We start from the raw sequence: 18,091 nt of genomic DNA, 5'->3' as shown, positions 1-18,091 counted from the left end.
AATAAATCAAATAATGCTGAATTGATTGGTCGTTCGTACGCGAAAAATTCAGGTGAATGTTTTTTCCAATTTCCAATTAAATTCTGATATTCATTAATTAAAAAATCAAAAAAATTTTTACCAGAATTTTCGTAATTCCCATTAACTCTCGATTAAATAATAGCGAGCAACAGTGAGTACATTACATTTACATTTAAGTTGAAGCTCAATCATCAATTGAATAAACAATTTCCTTCAGAAATTATTGAAATGCGTCATTTCTCCAAGTGTTCTCAAAATCATATTCGCCGACCCCCTCCCTCCCACCCCATGTGACTGAAATCATTGTAAATACCTCCACCGAAATGAAACTGAAACGTTGTACACAGTAGCGTCCTAGCAGCCGGTGCCACGAATTATTTAACGTTCAACGAGCCGGACTCGACGCACCCTATGCGCAATGCTGGCGCCCACTCGCCCGGAAAGGCGAGCCACCAGTACCCGGTGAATGTTGGATGTAACGACACCTCCCGTGTCATCCCAAGAACGTTGCCTATATCGTACCTCCGCGCTATCGCCTTGGCCCAAAGAAACCGAGTCGAGGGAAAATGTCATTTGCCCCTGTTCCCCTCGGTCCTGCTGTAGACGGCTACACTGGTGCAAAAACTGTACAATCCAGGGGATAGGGTCTGGACGAGCATACAGCAGGTGTTAATATGGACACATAACGTCTCCCGTGCTGTAGGTATTCGACTACCGCTGGTGCTTGCCAACGCCTCTTGGAAGCACATTTGGCGCACGTGGTGCATCGTTTCACGCTCCTCGCTCTCCACCATCCCTCCACTGTCGTTTTCAGTCCTCTTTCTCTCTTTCGTTGTTCCTCTCTAAAACTTGTTCCCTCACGAGCCCGGGTACTTTGTGAAATTTCACAATATCCGGAGGAGGGCGTTGAGAATCGAGGATGAGCTAGTTGGGCGATGCGGTTTTTGACAGTTTCTCCATTTCCCTTAGCTTTTTTTTTTCTCTGCACTCTATATTGGATTTTGATTCTATGTAATATGCTGCTGAAAACCTCCTATTTGCTCTCGGTTTTATTGAAACCTTTGTGAGAACTGGAAGATATGAACTGGCTTTTGAGTTTATGCCCTGTCCCTTTGTAATTCATACGTCGTATTTTATTATGCACCTGCACGAAGAGAAATTTTTCATAAAAATTATCCTGTCATTTTATTAAATGTATCATGAGTCATGACGAACTCTCATTCCTATGTTTAAAATGTGATGGAATTTTTTATTCAATGAAATGGGTGAATCTGCTGTTTCTATTGTTCAAAGTAATGATATTAGGGGTTTTTTGAGAATTCCTTTTTTTACAATTAAAATTTCTCTCAGTGCACGCTGGCATATTACATGGCCAGTATAATCTATGGTGTTAATACTTGTTGCTAGGTTCATTGTTCACATTTGAATATGTATTCGCAGGTCTAGTGTATTTCATTTTCCGGTGATGTCTGAAGGCTCATTATAATTGGTATTGTGATGAGAAAATATATTCAATGCAGAAATGACGACCTTTTGACAATGGGCCATTCTATATGATCTGTAGGGTAGCCAATTTCATTAAGAAGATATTATTCATTTGTAATAGGCAGCTGAAAACCTCGCATTGATCTCCAATTTTATTGAATCCTTTGTGAGAACGGGAAGATATGATGCCGTATATTCCAGAGGTTGATTCTATCTTCCACCTTTTCTAGTTCATTTTCCGTATTTTAATATGCACCAAGATATTTATTTCATTTCATTTTCTCGTTGTGTTCAAAGACTCTCCGGAGGAGAAATTTATAACGAAAATTGGTTCGTTGCGGATGGAGGAAGAGAGGGATTATTCAGAGAGTGGTGGAAAAAAAAACAGAAATAAAAGTACATGTTTGTTCACAATTCATATATGCGAAGAGTCGCCGTGGGTAGCACATGAGCAACTGGGCCATGCAAATATGTATGCGGCAATATGTGCAACCGCGCGCCAACTATCCTTCCTCAACATTCTTGTAACTCGCCCGGCGAAATGTTAAATATTCAAGACTGGCAGGTCCCAGTGTGTAAAAGCGAGAGAAGATTCTACATACAAAAACGATATATCCCCTCATTTTATTCTATTTTTCATATTACTGTTTATGACGGGTATGTGAAGCACTTGATATCGGAAATTAGATACACGAGTCAGTTCAGCTCATTCCCCAGGACACTTTCAAACCCTGACCCATGGACACATTATCGATTTTGTAATTAGGTGCAGCTGTTGTCTTTGAACTGAAATTTACCGAAGACCACTTGTGTGAGGAGTGCTCAGAGAGAAAAATCCAAGAACTCACCGCAAAAGTAAATGTAAAAGTAAATGCTTGTACATGGAGATAATTTTTAATGAAAATTGAAATGAATTGAGACATTTACAGACGAATTTCGGTAAATAGGAGAATTTAAAAATAAAATTTCATTCTATGGAATCTTGGTCTTGATGAAATTTAAACTATTGATCCGGCTACGACCGCCCTTACAACATTGAAAAATCCATTCGATTCCAGGGCAGTCGTATCCCTGGGAATTTGGGATGAAAATCTCACCCTTTGTTTCGAATTTATGGTGATGAAGTTGCCTCATAGCGAGGGAGAAAAAAGTGGTGGAAGACGCTTGAAAAATTGAATGAATCGAAACGATTAAGTTAAGAGCAAGGAAAATGGAGGGAAACTGAGAGGGGAAAAATTCTAGGCAATAAATTCATCAAATTGCATTATTTAATCTATTCCTCTCTGACAATAATTTGCGTTCAGCATTCAATAGAATGTCGCCCAAAATAAATGTAATACATGTGCAAATCCAATCAGAGTCAGTATTCCTCCCCATCCCCTCGGCAACTTATCAGCGATAATGATAGCAGTGCTCACCATAGGGGGAAAAGAGCAATAAATAGACGAAATCCTTGATTTAGCCAGCGCAATGAACCCACCGTGGTCTTCTATCCCAGCCCACGCATGAGCGCGTTCAATCGACTTTGCTCGCAAAATGCTGGTCCTGGCCCGGAAAGATTAGCTTTCACCGCTTTTCCCTCTGGTTTCTTTCCGCAATTCGGAGATATAGAATCCACACGCCATCACATTCCACGGGCTTTTTCCCTCCGTCCTATCTTTTATTTTTATCGTCTTTTTTTTTCCCCCAACTAACTCCTACCCCCTCACCCATCCGCCATCGGCACAAATTCACCCCTGGTCTATTTCGCTACAACCCAGGGCCCTGAATCGTTCCACAGGGGCACATCCATTAATCCATGCTGACGGAACACTTTCCGTATATTACGCCGTCAACGTTTATCTCGAGAAACCGAACATACGGGAGCTCGTTTTCTTCGACGAGGTATCGGAAGCTGCGGAAACGATTCACTTCTTCAAAGCTCTCCTCATCCCCACCACTACGTCTTTCCATCTAGAAAACGTGCAAAACGTTTTACCCCAGTACTACACCCACTCACCCATATCACTCCCGCCTGAATCACACTTACTCCAAACGCACTTGCGGTGAGTGTAGGCTTGAAAATTTTGTTTCATTCGCTTTTGAAAATAATTTTTTGTATCAACATCGACCCGCAGAACAAGAGGAAAAACAACAGAAAAATGTAAATGGAGTGAAATTTTTGTGTACAATATTATTGGTGGTAATTATTGCCAATTTCTAAAAGGAGAGAGAGGTCTGACCCAACAAGGAGTTCCTGACCGTTCAACAGAGTCAACACTAGGGCCGGCCCGCTAGGAATTTCATGAGGTTCGCTAAAACATCTCCTCGCTCGTTTTACAATAAAAATTATAATAAAAATACTATGTTCTCTATCTTCTGAGGTTCCCATCGAAAATCACGGACAAATGTATTCATTGAGTCATTGGACTGAAAAAGCCCACCGCTATTGACAAATTGCAGAGGTCTACCATAACCAACGTCCAATCTCAATCAACAATACATGAGTCAAAGCTCAGCTATTGAATAAAATCGAATGCATTTGCCCATGTGATCTGTTCAATGCCTACTCTTAAAATTAACCCTTTGCATGTGGATAATGGCTTAATGAGGCCTAGCAAAGTGAAAATGCACTCAACATGATTGCCCCCCCCCCCCTTCGCTCCCTTCACCGGAATAGTACCAGCGCAGTGTCATATAGACAACCACGTGGGAAGTAAATGAAGTCACGCAGACTCAATCTCAAGAGATTTATATGGTCTATCCGTTTATCAAGGGGCGTAACTATGCACGGTTAGAGTTGGCCAAGGACAGGCCGATAACGTACGAGGCAGCATCGAATATTTCAGGTCTCCCCCTTCGGAATTACGAGCCGAGTCTCAGGAAACTCTTTTTAAATGCAAATGTTTGCTTTAGAAATGGAAGAGGAATAGACGGACGGTTGTATTTTCATTTTGTTGAAACAACTTGTTGAAATGATCAATCTGAATCACTGCTTCGAAGATTTAGAACGATATTCTCAATTTTTTTTTTCATCATATCATGTTTACACTGTAAAAATGTCTACAAGATGTCTTTAGGCATAAGAATGTATTGTGTCAAGATATGAACATGAATAATGGAACGATTTGATGACTTTCGAGGGTGAAGTGAGATTGGAGGTCGAAAAATTATTAATGAAAACTTTGCTATCTCTCTTTTGGTTGTTCAGACATTAATTTACCAGTGCATTAATGAATGGTCAGTGTACAAATTATAATAAGGGAACATTGTTAAAGGATAGACCGAAATAATCTTAATATAAGTAAAATTCTATTGTAATATTCTCGAAAGTCTATTTTTTACGATTCTCCCTAGATTTTTTCACAACTCACCGAGATCTAAATGTTCACTCACATTATTTACTGCACCAGCACATTTGCACCTGTGCCCCACCCCCTTTATCGCCGATCGACGATAATGGAGTGATAAAAATGATGAGAAAGGAGGAATGAAAGGAGAAATATACGCCGAAGCGATGTGCATTACCAGTTGATTCATCCAATACGCCGGTGAATAATATAAAAGGCGTAACAGTTTTTTTTTTCTCCCCTAGAACTAATTCGAATGAGTGATTTTCCATGTTCCACTTGTACGCCATTTGCAATAAAATTGTCGGAAGAAGAATAAATAGAAGCACTCTCATGGCGACCATTTGAGAGACATCACTCTGACTAAACTCAATACCCAAGGGTAAAAGTTGGTGAGAGCTCACGTGATCAGATGGACGGATGTTGCGTGGGCTCTTGTCTAGACCATTGAGAAATCTTGGATGGGAGTGTCGTAAAGCGGAGAGTGCTCTCGGTTGAAATGACAGGCATACAAGGATCGGAAGTTCACAGCCATTGACTGACCACTTCATATCGAGCGTGCTCACTACCAGACGAGAGCAAACTCGTGTGGAAATTGTGAGAGTGTTTTCATATCAACACACTCGGAATGTAATCATTCTTGGAAGCATAAAAGATAAAAGGATTGAATCAATGAATTGTCAGTAATGAAACAAGATGATACAGTTTGTGGATCGAAGGTTGGGATTGGAAGACAATTGAAAATTCAATGGCGACAGCATCAAGTGAGGAAAAGGGAGAAAATTAACGAGAAAATTCCGAAATGGTAAAGTCATTGAAAAGGAAGACAAAGAAATTAAATGAAGGATAAGTCAAAGAACTCCCGATGACTCATATGATTCATATTATCTATTGGCAAATTATCAAATCGCTAGAGATTGAACTTCCTTCGTTTTTAATTAATAGCACTGTAAATCAACCAAATAGATAATTTAATTGATCGTACGGGAGTAGGAGAACAATGGCCAGCGGCACGCATCACTGATTTATCAAACACGATTGCTCAGCCCTCATACCTTAGGTTTATCCAAGCAAACAGGATGTAGCACTGTTAATTACAGGTCGAAGATCTCGATAATGAATGGTCGGTTGATGGCCAGTGGCCACTGATTGGTAAATAGCCTAACAATCAACGATGACTATTCATGTAAGATTATTACTGCTGCTGTGTATCCCTCTTAATTTGCTAAATGCAGTGATAGGAAAGCTAATTAATTAAATACAAAATTTGTCTTATCGATTAACTTCCTGATAACTGAAATTCGGAATATCTTGAAATTAAATGGTTTTCTGTTTCTTTTTACGTAAGGAAGCACAAGCACCCACATGAAGTTCGTCTAAGACTGGTTCCTCATTGATCAATATAATCACCATATGTTCACATTGGAGGTGGAAAAATCAAATACGAAGCGCCCAATCAGGCTCGTTTTTCGAGTAAAGACGAAATCCCCTGACAGACCGAGTTGTATATCTCGAGGGCAGAAAGAGAAGAATATTCTAACAATATTTATTATTGTGAGAGATCATACTGAATGAAAACAGAAATATTGAAGCTAAAAGCATTCTTTTTACAGCGAAATGATAAGAAAAGCACAATTTATATTATTTATTTTCTTATAGATACACGACGAAGCAGAAGGCATTTCAAATTCAATATAAAGTCTCAAAACAAGAGAACAAATATTGTTCCCTCGGAATGTACGGTCTCCCGGTTGTGATTCAGTGACGTGAATTAATATGCATGGGGTAATATTGCTAGAAAGTTTGGTTGGTAAAAAAAAAATTTTCACAACAGCCGTTTCACGTACCACACTTGGACTTTTAATTCAACCAACGGTGCTCCGCAATATCCGAATTATTCGGCATTGGGTTTGTCCACTCAGCTGTTATGAGAAAAAAAAATAACGGAGAATATAATGTACGAGGCGCATGTGACGTTCCAGGATTTCGATATAAAACAAGTTGCAAAATTTATTTCTCGTGAAAAGTGTGAAAGCATTTTTATTCCGTTAAAGGTTGACTGATTTTATAGACTACACGAGATTACGGAGATTTATCGATGTACATGGAGAGGTCACAGATATACTTGAAAACTAGTAAGAGGGATGGAGGACTCCCTCGAATTCAGAGATGTGAGGATTGTTATTACGCTCCTATCATCAATCAATGTCAATTCGAGACAGTTTAACGAAGTGATCGAACTTGAACAGTACGAAAGCAGTCTGGTTATCCAGTACTGAATCAATAGACTGGCAGGAAATACATTAAAAAAATCATGAGAGGACTTATTGCGTGGTAATGTTCTTATCGATGGTTTTATCAAGTTCATTTGGATATTGCTTGTTATATATTCAAGGCATTTAGTCCACAAAAAGGGGGAATGTTCATTGCATGCTCGGGGAAACCCGAAATTCTGATTTTCCTCGCCAGTGTAAAACAGAAATTGTTCAACTTACCCAGAATGACAAGTTTGACCAGCCGCCCAGCGAGTAGTTCCCCCCGATCAGTTTCTATGATACACTTCCATAGACCGTCGTCCTCGAGTTTAGCACTATCAATATGTAGAGACGCTGAGATGGAGTCTCCGATATAGCGGTGACCTGTTCCACTTATCTCTTTCTCCGTGTTTATTGTTATCATGTCCACTGGTTTCTCATAATGCAGCCACTTGGCAGGTCTCGCCCGATAACTCCTGCTGCAAATCAATTTACCATTATTACGTTACTCATTACCTCGAAGCTATTTCAATGGATGCTATTCAAATTTTCATGGAAACAAAATTAGGTGGATTTAATCATGCTGTTGTTTGAAGTTGGTCATGCTGCAGCGAACTCATGTGACCTCTACTCGTTATAGTAAAGAAACTAGGCTACAAATGCCTCTATTTATGGAAACTTTACCTTGTGATTGGCAGCAATGTGGAATAGTTTCCTCCGAGTTCACATGGCAAGACGACTTTGTCCGCTGGTTTGACAACAATCTCAAGTGGTGGTAGTCTAGAAGTGCCTATTGATAATGGAAAGTTTTCGGGTGTTGGAGTAGAAGCGACGAACCATGTTTGATCATCTGGCGCTAGAAGTGCTGCGGGTTGAGCAACATCCTCAGATGTTGAGGTCACTGTCGTTGGGGCAACGGCTAAGGCGGTCGTTCTCGGTGTGCTAGTGGTGGTTCTTCTGGATCTTCTATTGCCCTCTTGTCTACCACGAAGGGCAAAAACTCCGGCTTCATTGATAGTTCCACCTGCCAAGAAAAAAACAGAAAGACCATTCATTAATTATAAAATAATATTTGAACGACGATTGCAAGTCTTCAGATTGTTTTTTTTCCAAAAAATACATGTATGATCCATGAAGCCTGAGTTAATGGATCATATGTAGACGTTTTACTATGATAACATGGAAACGTCGAACAGAGACGGAATCTCGAGGCAGGATCATTTCGCAAGTTATAGGAAATATCAAAAGTCTGTAAAAATGACTCTAGAGTTTTTATCCAAGACTTCCATACATTTTACTAGATACCAGGATATGCGATGCTCAAACATCGTAAGTGGATTTACTGTCTTAACCCAAAGTTTCACCGAAGAAGGTAGAATTAAGCGGGCACTTTGGCAAAATTTCGTAGGGTAGCTATCCTCACTCATTCTCATCCAACCGAGAGGCTGCTTACGTAACGCTGATAAATATATTCCCAGAGCCAAGGTCTGATCTGATTATCGTGCCACTCAAATTCGATAAAGTCCCGACACTGTGCCAACCCCGCAGACTTGCCTCTTCCAGTCGAGGGGAAGTATGAGCTAAAAGCGTTCACAGGGCTGCGCATGAGGCTGCTATATTCCTTTAAAATTTATCTATGTATCGTTTAATCACGGATGAGTTACAACAGATAACTAATTACCAGCGTCGATAGACCACAAATAGAGCAGACTCATGCTGATGAACTCGTTGGATGGTACATTGAGTTGGAGAATGTATCTTCAATCCCGGAATTTTTACACGTCATGCCGACTAAAGGCAATGTATTTAACTAACAGTTCATCTGATGAATGAGTTAACGCTAAAAACACACCGGAACATCATCACTTGGGTCTTCTCCAAGGATTATAAATACCAAAGGTGTTTTATCTTTACATTACATTTTATATTAGTATAGACTGTCCAACTGAGCTCCTCTGATAAGTCACTTTGTACGTATGTATACATTTATGCCCAAACACCAGAGCTTCATACACCGAGTAGGAAGTTTGCACAGTCTTCATTGAAGGGGCACTATAGGTTTACTCTGGCCTTGAACAAATACGCTCCCCAGCACACGAATAAATACAAATCTTCACTTAGACTCGGAGATATGTTAGAAACTGCGTGCATTGATGAAACTCTGTCATCAAGCAGCAGGTCTATCATCTCTTTCATGTTGTCTTCAGTGAGTGCTTCAAGCCATCGACATCACAAAGGTGACTTGAGATGACAAAAAGTTTTTCATGTAGAGTGCTGACGATGTTTCTGATTAGTAATGTTTCATCAAAGGGCCATTCATCTTTGATAACTACTGTGATGATATGGCAATATTCTAATCTCATGAGATTATTTTAAGGTTTTTTCATTGCTTGCAAAATTCATTACACTCGCATACATGATATTTGATAATTTATTAACGCAATGTAGATTGCTCATAAATATTGATGCAAAATGCAAATTTATAACACTCGGTGAGAATTTAGGAGGCAGGAGGAGGCTTGATACGCTGATTCAAGAACAATGATTCAAGCTCGTTGACATGGAACACAGTCGATAATTGAAGTCTCCCCGTTCTATTTGTCTCATGAAATTTGGCTTATCGTGATGATACTTTTCTTCGGAAACTGGCACAGCTGTGAGTTGATTGTTCAAGTAAGAAGAGAAACTAATGGAGATCCTTAAACTTGGTTTCATTTCTGACATAGATTATTAGAAACTAAGGGAACAGCAAACAGTAGAGAACAGCCCATCTGTCTAACTTTGATATGAGACTAAATTAAACTTGGTGAATGAGTTGTTGGAGTATCAACATGTTCAAGTGGCTTGTTTTTCATGAAAATAATACAAGTTCCTTATGAAATCTTGATTACCATTCGAATAAACTGCCATTTGCATAGCGGTTCAAAAGATTTAATAAGACCTGAAAATTTTTCAAAACCACACCACTGTCTTATTTCACTATCATTTCCGATATATCTGTGCCGATGAATAATGAGACGTCGTTTGTCATGTAAACGGGGTTAACACAGCTCACTGTGATAAAAACAAAAGACCGTGAAAAGAAAGGAGATTAAAAAGGGGAAAATGGAAATCTTCTGAGTGCGTTAAAAATGGGCCGGGAAAAAAAGGTGGATCGATGCTCGTTTTGGCTCTGCAAGCCTCAATGAATTTCTCGAATTAATTGGACGGCCGTCCTCGATGCCATCGCCGTCGACGATAATTGCAGAGTGACGAACGACGAGTGCCGCAACTATTCGAAATACGGATCACGTATTACCAAAGCCCCTCGGTTGTTTGGGATTGGGGAGGAAAAGGGTTTCTCGTTAATAACAGTCGCTCGAACAAGCCCAGTGTCGCGGTTGTACTCTGGGTCAAAATGCTGGAGCAAAGGGGGTAAGGGGACTCTTCCGGTAAAGGAGAAAACAATTGCCGGTACAACTTCGCCAATCTTTTATGTGCAGATATTTTTATAAAGAAAAATGTCAAACAACACGGAAAAGCCTCGCTTGGCACATAAATTTCTTTAAGAATATGCAAGTATTTTCCTCATTTCTTAACCTGAGAAATGTTTTTCTACTTTTGCCATTTAACATCCGAGATTTTATTTCCATCTCATTTGACTTTAGGTCTCAAAATATTTTACAATTATTTTATTATTTACTCGTGCTCGAAGAATTTACCACCGGTAGATGTGACAATGCTGATAGATTTTATGAGTTTAAATCTGTGTCAAAGTTGCAAAAGTCATGGTTGTATAATTTTTACTGTTGTACTTTTACATTCTAGTACGAACCAATATTTTTGAAGAACTTTTATTACTCGAGCCGGTTATTCTGACATTTTAGAGGAAAATATATGTGCGGAATATTTTCTGAAATTTCAACAGTTATGATAAACTACATGATGGCATTACACGAAAATTTCAACCTTTAATTATTTGACGTGAGGAAACTTTTTAAAACGTTTAAAAAATACAATGGTAACAATACAGTAGCATTCCATCTCCTCCGATTTCTTCGGAATTTCGCATTGCTATAGTTAATCGCTAAATTAATTGAATCTACAATTTTTAATGAAGCATATCTAAAGATTCCATCTTCCCCCAATTAATTGGATTCCAGATAATTGAGAAATGATCTTTCACCACAGTAAAATGTCACTCAACAACCGCAATTCTTTCCCCATAAAAAATTCACAACTTCAAGTTGGTAACGTCTACACCGTGATACCGTGATCTTCATAAAAAAAGTTTCAACTGGAAATAAATGTTTATATTTTCATCAGAGAGTTTCAACAACGATTCACCAGCTATTCCCCCTAAAAAGACCGTTACGTATTCCAAATTGCGTAGGCTGATGATGATTTTTCCGCGTTATTAAAAAATCATTCACTATAAAAACTCGTAGGCTCATTCCAAGTTTCATCTCTGTACGTTGCTGAAGAAAAATAAAATGAAAGGTGAAAATAAAATGTGGTAAACTCACGGGAGCCGGGTAACATTGGCAGAGCTTCTAGAAGTATTGGCATAATTTCAGAAAACTTTCTTTCATAGTTGCATATCCAAGTGCTCCAGTAAATGCATATCGATCCATGCAATAACCCGATTGTCATTGTCCTCAGAAGTCTCACCGAATTTTCCATACTGAGATTCCCGGTGGATGCGTGACATGGCCGCGGGCCAACTGCTGGGAATCCACATGAAAATCTATCGACACTCAAACACTCACATACCAGTGGTATCGTATTCCACAGAGAGAATTCCACCTCATGTTTCGTATTCCTTTTTTTTCTTTTTTTTTTGTTATTTTTCCATCATCATCAATTCCTTTTTCACTATTGCAGGGTCTTTTATGGTTCATGTTTACAGTATTCTTTCATATCTTCGCACGTTCATGCCTCCAGTGGAAATATAAAAGAAACACTGCGTTTGATTCGCACTCGAGAAAAGTCTTTTCATGGAATTCAATTCGCGGTTAAATTGCTTCCGCAATCGATAATTAAATTCTTTCAACTGTCCAAATTCCGGAGAATGTAAACATAAATTATTTCTTGTATAATGTGTGATGTGATAGTAGAAGAAGAGTAGTCTAAATTTAGAATATTAATATTGGAAAATGTGAGGAATACTGAATTTTATTCGGGCCGGGGAAAGCTCATTCTCCTCGATTTCTTTTATGAAATTCAATTCGTAATGAAAGATCCACTGCCATCGATAATTAAACCTTTTCCCATTGGAAATACCCCAGACACTCTGATTGAGTCACTCTTAATTCATCGTCACACTTGGTAAATTCAATCGCGTTCATCAAATGAACTGTTCCATGCAATATGATGTGTCATTTTCGACGGTAGCTGTATTAGCATTATCCAATCCCCCTCGTCCCCCTGTTAAGCCCGATTACTCTCAGACATTTGCCACTGCATTATATGCAATTCACCATAATTAATGTTGCAGATTCGGCATCTGGGGGTCAGCAGAAATTACTGAATCAATACATCCAATTACTCATTCGACGCATTCAATATTCCGTCTAATTACAATATTCGGAATAAATTGCAAAGGGATTTGAATTTTTCAACAAAAATTTATGGTTCACTTCTTGAATTTGATAATGAAAAATGTACGTGCGTCTCCCAAACATTTCAAGATGCATTTTTCGAGTTAAACAATGCATTTTCCATATTTATTAAACCAGGAAAATGAATTGTTAAATTTTCAATTAATTGAATGTTTTAGTCAACCTGAATTTTGAGGGCCACAAATGCATCGACTCCTTACCCGATTGCACTTGAATAGAAGTTCGAATGATCAAGCGCGGAATAAAGTTTGGGGTGGAAAATGGAAGCGATTTGTGGCGGAAGTAATGAGTGATAGACGTCCAACAATGGGAGTCAATCAGCGATTGGCAATCGTCAATTGAATGGTTTTCTATTATCGACGAATTCGCATTGAGATTTCCTCTTTCCCCTTTCACAGATATAGGATAGTAGTAACCTTTTGACACCTCAATTTTCCATCTCACACATCTCTCCTTGACACTGTCGCGTACGAAGCACCCAATGGCTTTTATAGGTTGGCGGACATTTCCAGGGTTTTGGATGCTAGCCCAACGGTTGCAACGACGTTACTGTAATAGGGTCCCGATTAAGATGCAAATTTCCGAGCTGTTCTGTTCGTCCCCTCTCCTACCATCAAGCCCGCTTCAACAATTTAACCCGGAAACTGGGCTAATATTAAATAAAACCACAGCCTCCAGTGGAGACTAACCGGCAAATGCCGGTGAAAAGCGTCTAATTCTCATTTGAAAAATTGTTATTAAATTTTATCCAGCTCTCAGTCTTCTTTATCCATTCATCTTGACGGGCTCCACAACTGGAGCACATCCACTATTGCTTTTATTTTTATTTCACTCCCCGGTCACAACGAGAGGCTTGCGAGACTAGATCTACCCCACGTGACCTTTCTTTTCTCCTCTTTCTCTTCTTCATTCAGCCACGTGATTCCATTACAATTTCTATCGTCAACTCGCTCGCTGTTCACTCCCCTGTCTCGTGATCTTTTATTTTTATTCCCTTCACAGACGAAGATAAATTTCTAATCCGAATTATCTCAGTGTTTCATAAAAGTTTATCGTGAATCATCGTTTAGATTTTTCATTCAATTATTAATTTTGAATTCTTTCGGGCGATGCGCTATAATGCAAAAAAAATATTGCTCGACACGACCGGGTACCCGTGGATTCTCAAGAATTAACATCCCCTTTTACGATGATAACATAAAATATGTTAAATGCAGCCATAAAACGAACATTGTTTTATTGCCAATTACCGTGTGTCACTTGTGTTGATGGTTAATGGAAACTAAAAGCTTTCAGAACTTTCTCCAATAGCTCTTTTCCTCCTACATCATGTCTATACTGAAAGCTAATGCAAGCCTAATTGACTTAAACTTTCATTGAACATCTCCATAGTTGCACCTACAGGTGCCCTCCATTTCAGGTGAAGAGGTGCCACCAGATTTCCATAATACTTTATCACCTCTCATTACTCTCAAATACCGATTAGGTATTTATTGACGTATTTCACAGACACTTGAAAGTTATCAACTTTGTCATTGCCGTCTGTGTGCCAGTATGCACCACTCGATATTGCATGTTTTGTGGGAATATTTGTTTGACGAGTACTCTATATTCATGAGGTGGAGCGCAGTGGATTTGATTGATAATTGAACAACTGATTGAGAGAAGATTCGCTGAGAAAAGATGGAAACACCTTCTTTATGGAAATTAATATTTAATGTGAGGAGAGTCCACTTCAGATGATGCTTTAAATATTGATCATAGATGTTGGTCAATAAATCATTGACAGACCAAATTAATGGTCTAATGTCGCATTGCAAAACAATCGCCAAAAAAATCTGAAAATTCCATTTGATAACGATTAATCACGAGGAGAGTGAAATTCAATATTTAAATCCATTATTTCCTGTTATTGTAATGAAAATACAATAACTTCAATCATGTGAAATGAATAATAAATATGGTAAAATTAAAAATATCAGTTAATAAATTACATTCTGCAAGTGCTCATCAAGCTCTGATTCACACCACTACGAATACGAAAAAAATCCATGACCCAATAACCCGACATAAATATTTGATGTTGTTTGCAAATGGTTACGATTGAGATGCATTTATATTCTTTCGCATAAAAGAAAGTATCGCATTTTACCTATATTTTCCAAGTTGTTATACCTCAGTTGTTATACTTTGAAATAACAATAATATCGAGATACGATGTGTTTTTAGGTCGATGTAATAAAAATTTATAGCATGAGGGGGAAGATAGTGGTGTAGAGACAATTTAATTGATTCACCGACTGATAAACGATTGAATAAACCTGAAAACACTGGCAGTATGCGTTTGTACAACATTTTAAATAATGTAGCTCTCAATAATTCTGCACAGTTGAGATAATTCGTATCTCTCGAATAATAGATTGAGGGTAGATGAAAAATTGAAAAGCTGATTGTACTCGTTTTATACCAGCCAAGCATAAACACTACATTTTAATGATTGATGATTGTAACCATTTCACCAATTAGTGTGTACATACTAATACGAACGTTCATGGTACAGTATTGTGGGACTATGGCTACGATAAATAATTTCAAGCAGTTGCATTTAAATCAGTATTACACGGTAACCATGAATTTATAAATGCTATTTTGCAGAAATTGGCGAGGGGGCGAATGAAAATACTGATTTAAATTTTCACAATCGGTTGCAGCCACTTAACTGGGGTATTTAGCTCGGTATGACAAATGATGTATACTTTGTCCCCACCAAATTTATTCTGCCAAAAATTTCGTTTTACTGTGGAAAATTAGTTGTGGGTGAGGAAAGCATGCCTTCTATAAAAGTGTATTATTCATTAAGAGAAGTGTTTTTTTTAATGAGGAAACTATTCATCTTCCAATATCAAGTAATAGCAAATAAAATTTTTAATTCGTTTAAAATGAAATAACTTTCCTGAAAGCAAACATTTAAAAAAACATGTCTTCCGCAATTTTTAAAGTGTCAACTGTTTTCTCTCGCTGAATCAGTGTCTGATTGCATTCTGAGTTAGAAAATACGAGAAATTTATTCCGTAGAAATGCTTGCCACTAATTCATTACGACATACCCGCGGGATAGCGCAAGTTTTGGTTTGATAAAAGAGAGGAAGGTTGAAGACCCAAATCCAATGCCAAAAGCAAAAGCTCGGGGGGGTGGACGTTTATTCTACTCACCGGAAGATTCCACACTGTAGACCAACAAAAAGAGCCTCGTTTTGCCCCCTTAGTGAAAAGCCCCGGGTACCAGTAAGAAAAGATATAAAAAGGTCGTCATTGTTGCAACAGACAAAACCTCAACGTTGGTAAACGAGAGAATGAAAAAAAAAAATACTGGAAAATGGAAGTAATGCCAGGTCTTTTGAGCTATTACGAGTGGAATTTTCCAAACAATTAAACCGTTTTTATTCCATTAACTGTGAGGCATAATTGTTTAAAAATAGTGAGATAAAACATGAGGAAAATCGTCGAAGCCTTTGCCCCGATGAAACCTCAAGGAAATAAAAATAATTTCAATTTTCATTTCATTCCGTTGGTTATTGCAAAGTAATGAAAAGATACTTTATAATGACATTCGAGTAGATTCAACGGATTACGGAGAATATTGAATGATCAACGAAAAAATAATGCCTTGAAAACGTCTGATTTATCGATAGTCAAAGGAAAATGATACTCGGGAGATTTTATAACGTCCATCCAATTAATTTTACGATGAAAAAATAAATTCTAATACTTCGTCGGTACCGTATACCGACGAAGCGGCCTACACTAAACCGAAAATCGATACTATAACCAGTTGTTACTGTAGCATGATTCAATTACGATTCCCGCAACATAAACGGATAGACATTAACACACACGGCTGGCGCTCATTTTGGTCTCACAATCAGGCACCTGGAAACGTGCATGGTTTGGCCCACGGGTTGAATATCTCACGGGCGATGAATCTTCAAGCAGCGGGGACTAAACGAATTACTACTGGGGTGTCTGGGATACCAAGCGAACACAAGTTATCCGCACCATGTTACTCCTAAATACAGGTGAGACAATGTTCATTGCATTCACCATTAGGTCGAGTTTCAATGGGCCATCGTGAATCATTGCCGATGCGTCAGTTATGGCTGTATTGTGAGAATAATTGACTCGACGGAGATGATTCATTTTAAATGGATTCACAGTCTTTCCTTATCAAAGCTTTGTAATTGATCAATTGCTTTACTTTCTCATTTCGCTTGGAAATTATTTCAGGTATCAGGAAACATTAATATTCCATTCGACTGAATAAAATTCTGTCTGAATTTCAAACGTCAATAAAGCTCAATGAATTTTCGAGTAAATAGGCACAATTCAAATATTATGATCAACAATAATGTGTGTGATTCGGAATTAAAAATTTTCCGCAGCAGAATTTTGCTTCTCTTCGTGTCAAATGAAAAATGTTCAACTGCCTCCACCCAAATTCATATCTAATACGTACGGGAATCCCTTCCTTAGCCAATTTTCTCTCCAGACATGCTTATTAATGAAAAACCACCCCACTCCCTCGTCAGATTACCGATTGATCCAGTGCTCAGCCCCGCCCCCTGTCAAATAAAAAAAAAATACCCCTCAGTCTGATGCAGTCACGTTTATCGAATCTGATTGCGATTTACTTGGCAGCCGGTCAAAATCATGTCTGCGGGTACCAGTGTAAAACATCGGTATGAAAAACTCCCGGAAATTTTAAATTCAATTCACGTTTAGCCCTGTTCTGAAGAGAAAGCCCTCACGACCCCCCCGGTCCTCGTGAAGCAGTAGCGGATAAATTTGCTTTGCATCTAAAACTCGGCAAGAAATCACCAACATCTACAACTTCATATTGATTTTAAGGGAATATGGGTGAACTGCTCTGTATGCACTAATAGTTTGCGTTCCTCATCGGAACAGGAGCAGCTCAAATGTCTCCCCCTCCTCCTCCTCCCCCCCAGCCCACTGTATTTTCCTCGATCGTTGAAATTTCTTGGATATCCATTTTTCACGCAGCCAACCGAACGGAACGGGACACGTTCTGGATCGTTCGCTACATGAAAGAGAGCCCGGAGGAAAAGGGGAAAACGTAAGAAGTTTTCGGTTGGAAAGAAAAAAAAAAAAATTGTTGGATGGTCAGTTCGTGGAGTTATATATGAGGAACAGTTGGAAAGACAGAATTCTAACCGGAAGGTGTAGGGTTTTCTGAAGGGGGTGTGGGTAACACGGTGAGAACTTTGAAAGGGGAAGCAATACCCACGAGTGAGAAGTTCTGAATGTCCGCTAACAATCCCATGGTTGAACTTTGGCGTGCGTGCAGGCTACACCATCCACCGAGAGAGCATTCCCTACGTTCCATG

The 18,091-nt window shown here is 38.8% G+C and overlaps 1 protein-coding gene across 6 annotated transcripts in view; it reads right to left on the bottom strand.

Annotated features, from left to right (window-relative positions):
* The window catches only part of LOC135172751 (hemicentin-2), a 114,985-nt gene that overhangs the window by 45,724 nt on the left and 51,170 nt on the right, over positions 1-18,091 (bottom strand). For 4 of the 6 annotated variants that reach the window (XM_064139082.1, XM_064139080.1, XM_064139079.1 and 1 more), the window contains exons 4-5: positions 7,775-8,114; positions 7,331-7,569 (exon numbers count right to left, since the gene is read on the bottom strand). In XM_064139082.1, the coding sequence (XP_063995152.1) occupies positions 7,331-7,569; positions 7,775-8,114 (579 nt within the window). Of the gene's footprint in view, positions 1-7,330; positions 7,570-7,774; positions 8,115-11,595; positions 12,136-18,091 lie in introns of those variants that run through there. The other 2 variants (XM_064139078.1, XM_064139077.1) reach the window with 2 other exon arrangements.

The sequence above is a fragment of the Diachasmimorpha longicaudata genome, chromosome 2 (assembly GCF_034640455.1).
Source record: "Diachasmimorpha longicaudata isolate KC_UGA_2023 chromosome 2, iyDiaLong2, whole genome shotgun sequence".
In the NCBI taxonomy this organism is placed as follows: Eukaryota; Metazoa; Arthropoda; class Insecta; order Hymenoptera; family Braconidae; genus Diachasmimorpha; species Diachasmimorpha longicaudata.
Note: the sequence above shows the minus strand (reverse complement) of the source record. Positions and strands in the feature narration are given on the sequence as shown.